We start from the raw sequence: 13,380 nt of genomic DNA on the forward strand, positions 1-13,380 counted from the left end.
CCATACACATGTATGCAGCTGTTATCACATGTTAACATGGTGCCTTATTAGTATGTACTTAAATTCAAATAGTATGAGTCATCTCTGATGATGAGAGCTGACTAACCGATCTCAAACAATTAAGAACAATGTTAAACAAATGGATGTAGTGACTAACAAATAGAATAAGCAGTAGATCTTGAAAATTAAAAAAAAAATCAAAAATTTCAGATATCCAACAAACAGTGTCAGCTATGGTGCTTATGAAGCTTTATTTTGTTTTATAGATCACTGGCACAAATTGATGAGCTTAGTTTGACATCTTTAATTAACCAGAGTGACACTCTTCTTCATGAAGTAAATACAACCTTTTTGTGACAAGATGAAGTAATAGACAAAAATTTCAAAAATGATTAAGGATACCAACCTGTCATAATGAAGATTTCCCTCATCAGTGTCTTCTACTGAAATGCTGATCCCAGATTTGCTGTTGAAGAAGTTGCTGTGTCCAAATCCATAATCAGAACGACTATAAAAGAAAGACAGCATCAAAATCCATTGTGAATAACACTCTCCCATGAAAGGTTCACATTTTGGTTTAACACTATTATTATTCTAAAAAATATACAGTTTTTTGGTACTAATTTATTAATTGGTTTCTTTAATTTGATCATACAATAATAAATAATAATGGACTGTTTTTTTGCACCATAAAAAGCATAGAGTCAAGAATAATTGACTATGGGTACTTCCTGTTCATGCCCACACAATATATTAATACAAATAATTTAATTTATATACAATGTTCTCGCTAGAATCAATATTTCTTCTCATCATTTGGAATAAAAGTTTATTATGGGTGTAATAGGTATTATAATAACAATACCAATTACTATAAGAACAGGAATTTCTGTGTTATAGAAAAACATTAAGATAATCTAATTTACCAGTGCATGAGTACACATAATTAAATTTATTCCTGCTATTGTTTACAAAACCAAATCTTATGCCATTTATGAAACCAGATAGTAAATCTCATATTCATGAAATGCATGTGAATGGAGGGAAATTAATTAATCCATATATGTAAAATTCGAAAGGATTCAAATGGGTAAACATCTAAGGCAAAATGAGAATGTTGATCAGCTGCCCAGAATTTCATCCTCATTGCCAATTCTGTTTATGACTAGTTTAATCATGGCAATGGGGTTCAAGCATCCCAAAAATCATGGACCTTGCTGTCATAATGTGGCTTGTGTGCCTCAGTGATACAGACAGTCATACCATAGACTGAAACTCAATGGAGGGGTATCTGTTGAGAGGCCAGACAAGCATTTGGCTCCTGAAGAGGAGCAGCAGCCTTTTTTGTAGTTGCAGGCAAAAAGTCTGGATGACTGACTGATCTGGTCATGTAACATCAGCCAACATGGCCTTTTTGTGCTGGCACTGAAAACTCCTGAAAGCAAGGGGAAACTACAGCTGTAATTTTTCTCAAGTGCATGCAGCTCTGCTATATGGGTAAAAGATGATGGCAGTCTCTTGGGTACAATATTTCAGATGTAAAATAGTCCATCATTTTGATCCCAGAGTGGAAACTACCAAGGAGGATGTCACCTTCAGGAGAAACGAGACTGGCATTCTATGGGTTGGAGTGTGGAATGTTAGTCCCTTAATTGGGCATGTTGCTTAAAAAATTTAAGAAGGTAAACAGATAGGTTGAATTTGTATATAGTGGGAATTTACATAGTCTGGTGGCACGACAAACAGGCATTCTGATCAGGTGAGTACATGTTTATGAACACAACTCAAATACAGATAATTTTAAAATTAGGGCAGCCACAACTAAAATAGTTATATGACTGATTGATGCAACTTAAAAGTTATGAAACCACTTGGGTGCATCTTTAATTGGCTTAAATAAATACAGTTACAGCATACTACTGAACTTTCATTCAGTTTTATATTTTTATAGTTTTTACACCAATATTTAAACACTTGTTGTATTGTATGAATTGGTCAGTCAATTATGTTCAACTCAAATAGGGGTAATGCAGGAGTAGGTGTAATTATGAATAAGAAAACAGGAATGCAAGTAAGCTATTATGGCCACCACAGTAGTACAAATTTATATGCCAACTAGCTCTGCAAATGTTGAAGAAACTGAAGAAATGTATGATGAAATGAAAGCAACTATTCACATAGTTAAGAGAGATGAAAATTGTGATGGGGGACTGGAATTTTATAGTAGGAAATGGAAAAGAAGAACAAATAGTGGGTGAGTATGACTGGAGGAAAGGGATGAAAGAGGAAGCCACATGGTAAAATTTTACACAGACTATAATTTAGTCATCACTAACACTTCACTTAAGAATCATGAAAGTAGCTACCATACTCAGAAGAGACCTGGAAGCAATAGAAAGTTCCAGATTGACTATATAATCATAAGACAAAGATTCTGGAGCCAGATTTTAAACTGTAACATTTCCAGGAACAGGAACAATACTAAAACAAATTCTTTACAGAAGAATGGAAAAACTGATAGAAGCCAACCTTGGGGAAGATCAGTTGGGATTGGAAAATGTAGAAACACACAAGGCAGTACTGACCCTATGAGTTCTTCTAGAAGATAGGTCAAGGAAATGCAAATTTATAGCACTTGTAGACTTAGAGGAAGTTTTTGACAATGTTGACTGAAAAACACTTTGAAATTATGAGGACAGCATGGGTAAAAGACAGGGAGTTAAAGGCTACTCACAACCTGTGCAGAAACCAGACAACAGTTATAAGTCAGTGGGCATTGAAAGGAAACAGTTGTTGAGAAAGGAGTGGGACAGGATTGTAGTCTGTGACTGATGTTACTCAGTGTGTTATTGAGCAAGTAGTAAAGGAAACAAAAGAAATATGAAGAAGGAATTAAAATTAAAGGACAAGGAATAAAGACTTTTAGGTTTGCTGATGACATAATTCTGTCAAAGGCAGCAAAGGACTTGGAAGAGACACTGAATGAAATGAACATTGTCTTGAAAGGAGGATATAAAATGAACATCAGTGAAAGCAACAAGAGGGTAATGAAATGTAACTGAATTAAACCAGGTGATACTGAGGGAATTATACTAGGAAACAAGAAACTAAAAGTAATAGAGGGGTTTTGCTAATTGGGCAGTAAAATAACTGACGATGGCCAAAGTAGAGAGGATATAAAATGCAGACTGGAAATGGCAGGAAAAGTGTTTCTAAGGAAGGGAAATTTGCTAACATTGAAGATAGATTTAAGCATTAGGAAGTCTTCTGAAGGAATTTGTCAAGGGGGCAGCCATGTATTAAAGTGAAATATGTGTAACAAATGGTTTGTGCAAGAAGAGATTAGAAGCTCTTGAAATGTGGTGCTGCAGAAGAATGCTGAAGATAAGATGGGTAGATAATGTAGCTAATGACATACTGAATAGAATTGGGGAGAAAACACATTTGTTGCACAACTTGACTAAAAGAAGGCACCAGTTGACACAACAAATTTGACACATCAAGCGATCATCAATTTAGTATTAGAGGTAAGTGTTGGGGGTAGAAGTTATAGAGAGATATCAAGAGATGAATATGGTAAGCAGTTTCACAAGGAAGTAGGCTGCAGTAGCTATTTGGAGATGAAGAGGCTTCACAGGATAGAATCCATGGAGAGCTGCACCAAACAAGTCTTCACACTGAAGGCCACAACAGCTGTTACCCATTATGTTGGTGCACATGTGAACCTGATGTCATGCATCAAACATTTTCATTATTTTATGTCATTCAGAACAAAATTCTACAGAAATGCTATTCTGTCAAAGAGAGGAGTTTGGCTGATCTATGAGGGTTAGTAGACAAATGTATTTCAATGGACTTTTGAGAGAATTGGGATATTTTAATCTACATGAAAAATATTTTCAAAATAACAGGACTTCAAGAAAGATAATATATTTTTATCAAATCACAGATATTCAGCTCTTGTCTTCTTGAAAGTACTTCCTTCCTCTATTCACACATTTGTCAGAACAATGTTTCTGCTTCACCATGCCGCCCTTAAAAACTCCTTATGGAATGTTTATTTAGTTCTCATGAAGAATTCTCCTTGAAGCCATAAATGATTTTGAAGCAGCGTCCTTTCAGCTCTAATTTTGATTGTGAAAGTAAGAAAATCACTTTGAGATGTGGTGAGCAGTGTGGTTGTAGGAAGATTTTTACATTTAACTTGAGATATGACAGAACTGAGTGGTCAGATATGCTGTCTTTGTGTATGAATCAAGAGGTAAAAGAACAAATCTTTCACTTGGCAGTAGTGTGTATATTGTTTTGAAATTATGTGACAGAAAAAATCCAAACAGCCTGGACATGAACCCAGAATCTTACCTTTCAGGGGCAACAGCATTACTAATGGACCTATTCAGGCATGACTCATGACCCGAGAGGGTGTTTCATGAGTCATGACTTGACTGCTTAGTCAGTAAGAGCATTCCCCATTCTATATTCGAGTGGCAATCCTGGTGACATGAAAAATCTTTGAGCATCACTTGAACATTGAATCAAGACTGCTACTTTTTCTGCTTGGAGACCATCTACCATTCCACTGGGATGACATGACTTTAATCTCAGAGACAAAGCTAGAAACCCAACACATGTAACATGTGATGATCCTTTGCATAACTATTTCTTCATTGTCAAATTGTTCAAGGGATCCACTGCAAACATTCACTTGATAAGGGTACTGATATTCAGCCATTACAGTGAAGAGTAAATGTGACTGAACTTTTGAATCAAAAGAATCATTGATAACACATTGAACAGCCTTGAGCATCATCTTCACAAACTTGTATCTAAAGTTAAGATATTTACAAGAATATTTTCCCTGTGTCCATGTAAAATTTTGTATTGCATCATTGGACTCAGAAATGAAACACCGGAAAAATTTCTACAAATGATACACTACCACTCACTTAAATAACAATAGTTTAGAAAATAACAAATATTTCAGCAACTAAAGAAAATTTATTACTTGGCAGGTTGTGAGGCATATAATGCTACTGACAGCAAATTGCTATGCTCCTCTGTTGCCACATTAAAATAAAGGTTCAGTTATTTTTTTAAATACATTTTGTATTTGTCATTGATGATTGTACAAAACAAAGTATATTTTGAGCAAATGAATTATGAGACTTAAAATCATTATACAACTTCCAAAAGACTGTAAATATGGAACAAAGTTTTTCTTCCTTTTACTTTTTATTTAAAGACTCTCACTTCAGGTGATAAATATTCCTTAACTGTGAAAGTCCATCAGTCAACTTTAAGGAAAGAAAAATGAGATGGCTGTGTACTAATCTTTTAAACTTTTCTTTTGCCACATGACATCGCACAATGGAATTACACTGGTCTAAAATATGCTTTAACATAAATTATCTCCTTCTGTTACAGATAAATTGCAAACTGGCTCAGCTAAACAATGGATTTGCCATATATGTGTATTTTATTACCACATATTCATCTGAATGATATCTTTCAATGCATACAAAGTTGAAAATCATAACAATATTGAGTGAACTGACTAAGACGCAGCTGAACTTTGACACCTTATAATGACAAATCAGAGTAGTAAATATCACTAGCCCAAACAATATAAGAATGATTGAATATAAAATAGAAGTATTTTCTTTAAGTTCACATCTACTAAATAGTAGACTTGTTCAGTGTAAGACTTGTTGGTATTGTCTTTGCACAGATAATGATGTCACCAGTTTTCCTGCCATACATACTCTCAAAAACATCAGTAAGTTCAGTTGTGGTCTAGGCTGAAAATTGTGAGAAAAGGGGGGGGGGGGGGTGAAATGGGTAGAGTGAGGGGTCAGGAGGAAGTGGACAGAAACAGGGGATAGGAAGAGATGGGAAAAGAAAGTGGGGAGGAGGAGATGGACAGAGAGAGGAGGAAAAGCAGACGGACAGAAAGTGTGGGAGGAGCAGATGGACAGGGAAGAGGGTAGGAGAAGGTGACAGAAAGAGGGAGAGGAGAAGAAGGACAGAAAGCCTTCCCCCTCACTCTCTCTGCCCATCTCTTCCTACCTCCAGTCTCTGTTGATTTCCTCCTGGTCTATCTTACTACCTATCACAATAGGAAGCTGGTGGTTCTTACTCCCAACTATTGTGGTGAGACAGATTAGGGAAGAAGCAGAGGGATAATTATGGAGAAGGAAGGAGGAGGTGGACACATCTAGGGACAGAGAGAGGGGACAGGTAGACAGTCACTAGTGGCTCCCGTTGTTACCACCTTATTGGGTTTATTGGAGTTAGAGTTAGTAGCAATCTTGGGTGGGGTAAGTAGGGAGAACATGAATAGTAGAGAAGTATGGAGTAAGTGAGGGAGGAATGGGACAGGAGGGGTCAAGAAAGACTGTGATACTGTGCAACAAGCAGGAACATTTTATGGCTAGGCATACTGGGTAATCATCTTGGGTATAGGATGGCAGGCTATGAGCAACAGGATGAAGATATAGGATAACAAGAGTGGAGATTCTCACATTCGGACCATAGCAGCGTCACAATAGGGCTTGGCTTTCTGCATGGCTGAGCTTATAGATGTTGGGAATCACGAAGAAAATGTATGTCTACGAGTTCCTTCAGCTGAGACACTGTCAACTTCTCCCAACTGATCTCATGTTCCTTTACCATCTGGTGCCCTGCTCATCACTACTGATGTTATCTACCTCTACACTGGCCTACCTAATACCTATTGCCATAATACTGAAACAATAGAGGTGTGAGAATAATTGCTACTGGGTGCTGGGAGCCATCTTATCATTTGTCAGGATGATCCTGACACCCACCTGAAGTGTTTTGGGTTATTTTTGGCAGCTTGAGAGATGGGAGTGAAGTGGGCAGCTGTAGAGAAACAAATGATGAATATTCACAAGTTATTTATTAATTCATTAAACTTGGTGCTGGCTCATAATATTTCCAATCAATGTCATGAGCAAGGCAGCACAGGGTGCATTGGGCACATCCTGCTAAGAAGGTGGCATGCTGATACTGGCAAAGCCGGCATACCAGGAGCTGAGTTGGTAGTGGTTGCCACGATGCAACATACAGCTACCTGTGGTTTCTTCTCACTTTTGGCAGGTCACAGCAATGCCCAGAGTCTAACTCTGGACTGAAGACTGGAGGGCAACTGTGGGCCACACAGTAGTGGAAGAGTGTTGGCTGCCAGGGTCAGGGCAGTCAGGCAGGCAGTGGCCATAATTTCAGATCCCAGAGGCAGTAGTGGCAGTGGCAATACATTTGTGGTCTAAACTCCAAGGATGCATCAGTAAAACTCATGGTGATGACTGACATATGGCAGGCATTATGGACAGAGTTGCTGTGCCAATCATTATTTAATGAACTTGTCCAGGATGTCAATGCAGCTGCTCTGTTCTGACTTTGTGGAAGGGACTGCATTTCTGTGTCACCACAGAAATGTCTGGAACAGGGTTGGTAACTGACATCTGTCTGTTGTCACATGGCATTGTGTCAAACTGTTGAAATTCCTGATGCCATTGACACACAAAAGTAGGTTGAAACAGAAGCAACTGCTTCTGCTGAGTTGCTGAACTGGCAGGGACATTGACCAGTGACAGCAGTTGCTTGGAGTCCCAGTGCTCTGTCCACAGCTCTGTCAGTGTATTTTCCCTCACATCTCCTTCCTTGTATGAAAAATGTGGCCCCAGATCTGTACTGAAAAGTGTCTGGAACTCTAACATTAATTCACTTACAGGTATTTACAATTGGGCATCTTCCTCTACTGCACCCACTGTTACAGTTGTTCTTTGTATTATTTACACTATCTCACAACCACTCAGTGTCTGTGTTCTCATCTGCACTATCTCCACTTCAACTCTCACTTTTTGTCTTGTTAGCAGCAATATCATTTCATATCATGGGAATGGAATGGGATCAGGAAGGTATTTTAATCCACTTGCAATTTGTATGCTAAAATTTGCACCTCCCACATTCTCATATTACTTTCATCACATACTCATGGGCATGAAACTAAGTTACATCACATACCTCTAACAGTCTGAATAAAATTCTCACATGCAATGTTTAGTCATATCTTGCATCTATATAAACAGCATTACATTCTGTCCTGCACTATACTGCATTCTATAGTTCAGTAGAGCTGAGGATCTCACTGAACACAAAGGAAACATGATGAATACCATTGCATGACACAGTATTGTGAAGATAAGTAGCTACAGTTCAGTAAACAATCAAATATTAATATCAGTAAAATATGAAAGGATGTTATGACTCATTTTACAGTTCTTGCATGTGTGTTAGGTATAAGAGAAGTTTACTTGTATTTTCTCTAGATACTTCCAGATTCAATGTACTATCATGTTCAAAAGTATGCAAATCATGTGAATTACATTCCACCTGATTTGCATGCAGTCCTCATAATATAACTGTTGTACAGGTCCTCTAATCTCTTTCCATTACAGTTGTTTTACTATACAGAATAGTTACTACAAGAGACAAGTGGAGAACATTGATCTGTGTGGCTATCGATCCAGATGGTTGACAATAACAAAAAAATTCTGTAGCAAAGACCAGTGTGAATTTATGAAATGTAATGTCATGCATCTGGTGGCATAAAGAACGTGTTTCATGTTATGAACTGAATCCCAGAGACATGTCCATCACAGCTGGCATTTGTTGCCAATAACTGAGATACCTTGTGGTCAACATATAAGAAAAACAGCTACGGAAACTTTATGAAGTGTTGTTACTGTACTGGAACACCCTTCTGCACTCTGCTGATTTTGCTAAAGAACCTATCCAGGAGCCTGGCTGGAAAGCAATACTTATTGCACATATTATTCTAATCTTCTGCCCTCAAACATTTTCCTTTCTCACTCCTTATCAAAGAACCATCAAGAAAATTTCATTGTGGATGAAAATTCAGTTTAAACCTCAATTGATGACATCTCAATCCCTGATCGAGTAGATTTCCACAGGTGTGGAATAAAAAAAAAACTGAATGAGTATCATCAGACTGCTTTAGTTAGTGTGAGAATATATTTCTGATGATAAATTTCTCTCTTATATTTTTCTATTATATTGAACTAGCAACCTGGCATTGCATGGGTAGCATTGAGTATCTACAGCCAAAAACCTTGTGTGGTATAGCATATTTTGTTTGTGAGCCACTGGATGGATTTAAGAATAAATTAAAAAAAGAAAGTGTTGAGTAACTGAATATCACTACCTCCATATAACTTGTGAGAGATAAGCAGAACATGCTCCTCTTGTGAAGCTTAGTATACACTGTGATGCACTTTTGTGACTCACTGCTGCAGCCTTTGGTCATGGAATTTTTACAGCAGACTTCTTCACATGCCATACAAAGAATCATGTCCACACCTAGGGTTGATTCAAAGAAGGCAGAAAGCTGAAATCTGATTCATCTGCAGTGCTGCTGAAAGAATGCACTGCATGGAAATGAAGCAAAGCTGCTTAAGTAGTTTTTCAGAAAACATTTTACTTGTAGCATAAAAAATAAACTTATCATTGGTGTAGTACACCTAGATGTGCAGAACTGAACATGCTGTGTCTTTTTTAAATTGAGGATGATACCATTCACAGAAAACCAGTCAATGGTACTTTTAAGATCATTGTTTACCATTTACTCTGTTTCTGTATGTATGCTTAGATTTGTTACAATAATAGTTTCATATGTAAAAACACTAATTCCGCTTATTGTATATTACATAGAAAATCATTTACATATATGAGTAACTGGAGTGAGCCTAAGACTGAGCATCAGGGAACCCCATACAGTATCCCCCCAATCAGAACTATCTCTGCTGTCTATGTTGGTTGAATGTAATTGAATGGATAAAAAATTTACTCACCAAGCAGCAGCAGAACATACACATAAAAGATGGTTGTAATTGGCAAGATTTTGGAGCCAGTGGCTCCTTCTTCAGGCAGAAGGATTGAAGGGGATGAAAGAAGGGTAAAGAAAAAGGAGTGGAGAGGTCTAGGAAAAGGGGTAGATTTTGGGAAAGTCATCCAGAATCATGGGTAAGAGGAGGCGAGAAGGCGTATGGGACGAGAGGGGAAGACTGTTCCAGTCTTTCCTTCTCGTCCCATATGATACGTCTCCCCTGACCCATGGTTCTGGGTGATTTTCCCAAAATCTATCATTTTTCCTAGTCCTCTCCAGTCCTTTTCCTTCACCTCTTTTCCTTTCCCTTCAACCTTTCTGCCTGAAGAAGGAGCAACTGGCTTCGAAAGCTTGGCAATTACAACCGTCTTTTATGTGTTTGTTCCGCCACTGCTTGGTGAGTAGATTTTTTATCTATCCAATTAAATAAGTACAATATTCTTTCTGCATTCTTTTGGTTACATATTACATTGTTTGGCTAAACCATCAATTCCATAAAACTACAATTTATCTAGGAGAATACTGCGATTCACACACTCAAATGCCTTAGGTCACAGAAAACACCAGCCAGCACTACTTTATTATTTAATGCTTGTAAAATTTGGTAAGTGAACATGTAAATGGCATTCTCAATAGAGAAACCCCTCTGAAACCCTAACTGCGATTTGCTGATGATATTAGTAATGTTACAGTAAGATACTATTCTAAAATATATCACCTTCTCAAAAATTTTGGAAAATGATGTCAACAGTGAATCAGGTCATTAGTTATTGACCTCTCTCTTATCACCTTCTTGAAGAGGGGTTTAACAATGGCATATTTCAGCCTCTCTGGAAAAATATCTTAAGTTAGTGATGCATTACCTATTTCAGTTAAGAACAGACCTATTATATGAGAACAAATCTTCAGTACTCCATGGGAAACACCATCAAAATCAGATAAGCTTAATTCTTGAGAGAATGTGTAATTTCTTAATTTCAGAAGAAGTTTGTGATGCATTCATATGATTAAAGTTGATGAGAGTTAGTTTTTCAACATGCTGCTATAATTTTTCTTTTGAATGGTTTGTTTCTATAGTTTGTACTATATTTAAGAAAAGATTATTTAACATTTGCTGCCTGTGATTCATCGTTTATAGCCCTTCCATTCAGTTCAATAGTGATATTATCCTGTTCTGTGGCTGGTTGTCCTGTCTCTTGTTTCACTATATTCGTTTTAAGTCTGTTGTAAGAATTACAAATTTCTGACATTGTGCACATGTTCCTTGATATTTTATAACCTTTCTTTATAACTTTTGGTACTGTTTTATTCTGTGCAACTACTAAAGGATATCTATTTGTTCTTGCCAACAGATAGAGTTCCCTTTTCCTGTTACAAGATACTTTAATCTCTGTAGTGTTCCATAGTTTTTTATGTGGTTATTTAATGTCCTTCCTGATTAGCATATGTGGAAAGATATGAAATAATTATATGAATTTATGACTGGTCTTGTGTGAATGTGGAGATTAGAAAAGTTAATTCCAGATTGTCTAGTATTTGTAAGAAGTACAATAATGTCAGTGTACTAGATATTGGGCTTGGCAAAGGTCAAGATAAACAAAAGAACATTGGGCAGTGAGGCAGCTAAATCATACAAAAATAGAAGTCAAGGCAAGTAATAATCACAAAACTGTAGATAGACGTCCCATTTTCTAGAAAGATGGATATAATGCTGGTTGAGAAACTTTTCGGTGGAAAACTGTTGACCCTAAGGAAATAAAAGATGTTGTGTCCAAGATGAGCAACTCTAGAACAGAGGATGTCTATGGTCTGTCCAATTTTATCTTTAAAAAAGTTGTAAATACAATCTGTCATTCTATGAGTTTCCTCATAAATCTTATGTTCACAAAAGGAATATTTCCAGACAGCTTGAAGTTAACCACCATATTGCCTGTGCATAAAAAAGGAGACAGAAACACACCTAAAAACTATAGTCCTATTGCAATAGTCCCAATAATATAAAAAACTATTGAAACTATAGTAAAAAACTAACTGAACGTTTTTTTTTATATTTTTATTCAAAATGTTGTGTTATCTGCTCTACATGGCTTTGAAGATAGACAACATACCTATGCCACTCTGTTGGATCTTAGCAAGACCCTTGACACTGTTTCACAAACAAAACAGAACAAAATAGAACATTATAAACAAAATAGAACATTATGGAATAAAAGTCAATGAACTGGCATTTTTGAGATCATATTTATCTACAGAAAACAAAGCATGATCATAAATCCAAATAAAAAAAATCTGATTTTCAGAATGTTATGTATAAGGTCCCACAAGATCCGGTGCTGGGACTCCTCTTGTTTGTTATATATGTAAACAACTTGCGAAGTATGGTGCCATGTAAAGTAGTGATGTATGCAGCTGACACCAGTTTCGTCACATCTCACACAGATGAAAAGGTTGTGATACAAATGAATGAACTAATGATGGAAGGGGCTAGTGAATGGTTCAGGGACAACACATTAAAGCTAAATGATGATAAAACAGAACATATACTTTTCTCCCTCAGGAACATTGATACTGATAAACTCAAGGAAAAGTCAGTGACATTGTTAGGCATCCATCTTGACAGTAAGTTATGTTGGAACACCCAGACAGAAAAAGTTTGTAATTATCAAGAGGAGTGTACCTGATAAGAAAATTAAAAATCTATCTGTGTCAATCAAGACCTCCTCCCTATGGCCTACTATGAATTTTTCACACACATTTGAACTATGGGATAATACTCTGGGGGAACTCTGCTGGGGCTAAGAATGTCTTCCTGTGGCAGAAGAAAGTAGTAAGTGCGTTTTTGGTCTACAAAACATAACTTCCCGCAAAGAATATGTGGCGACTATCGACCAAGTCACGTGTAATATCTTTGTTTTTGGCAAGCTCTTTGCCCCAGTCATTGGTCGCGCGCGAAAGTGTACGGACGTGTACCGAGAATTCAGAATGTAAAGAACTGTATATGTGTGCTTACGAGAAATAAAAATAGTGTTTATTACACGTGGTGTAGCGTGCATCATTGGATTCGGCAACCCTACCACGCTAAACCCATACTGGTGACCCCGAATTTTGTTCGCGAGTGCTACAACGAAATCTTATACCGTCGAGCAGTACACAATGGATCGCTTGCCGCCTGCTACACTGAACACATGCCAACTAAGTGTTCCAACGGACGCTTCGGCATGGTTTTACAATTATCCACCGGGCGTCCGCAATAGTTCTATGCAGTTTCCGAACACATCGACTAGCTGTACTCAACAGGACAGTGTTTATACAATTCCACAGCCACGTGTGCCGGCATCAGGTACGAACAATAACTTTCCGTTACCGTACATGAGTCAGTCGTCGTGTGACAGTGTTCCGTACCACCAGAACGTTTTCCGCGCACAAAACTTTGAATATGAACGTATTACGTC

The 13,380-nt window shown here is 37.3% G+C and overlaps 1 protein-coding gene across 2 annotated transcripts in view; it reads right to left on the bottom strand.

The window, feature by feature from the left end:
- Positions 1–13,380, bottom strand: part of LOC126298442 (rho guanine nucleotide exchange factor 17) — a 950,787-nt gene that overhangs the window by 62,259 nt on the left and 875,148 nt on the right. For both annotated transcript variants that reach the window (XM_049989771.1, XM_049989770.1), the window contains exon 12: positions 407–508. In XM_049989771.1, coding sequence (XP_049845728.1) covers positions 407–508 — 102 coding nt within the window. The remainder of the gene's footprint in view (positions 1–406; positions 509–13,380) is intronic.

The sequence above is a fragment of the Schistocerca gregaria genome, chromosome X, assembly GCF_023897955.1.
Source record: "Schistocerca gregaria isolate iqSchGreg1 chromosome X, iqSchGreg1.2, whole genome shotgun sequence".
NCBI classification, from domain to species: Eukaryota; Metazoa; Arthropoda; class Insecta; order Orthoptera; family Acrididae; genus Schistocerca; species Schistocerca gregaria.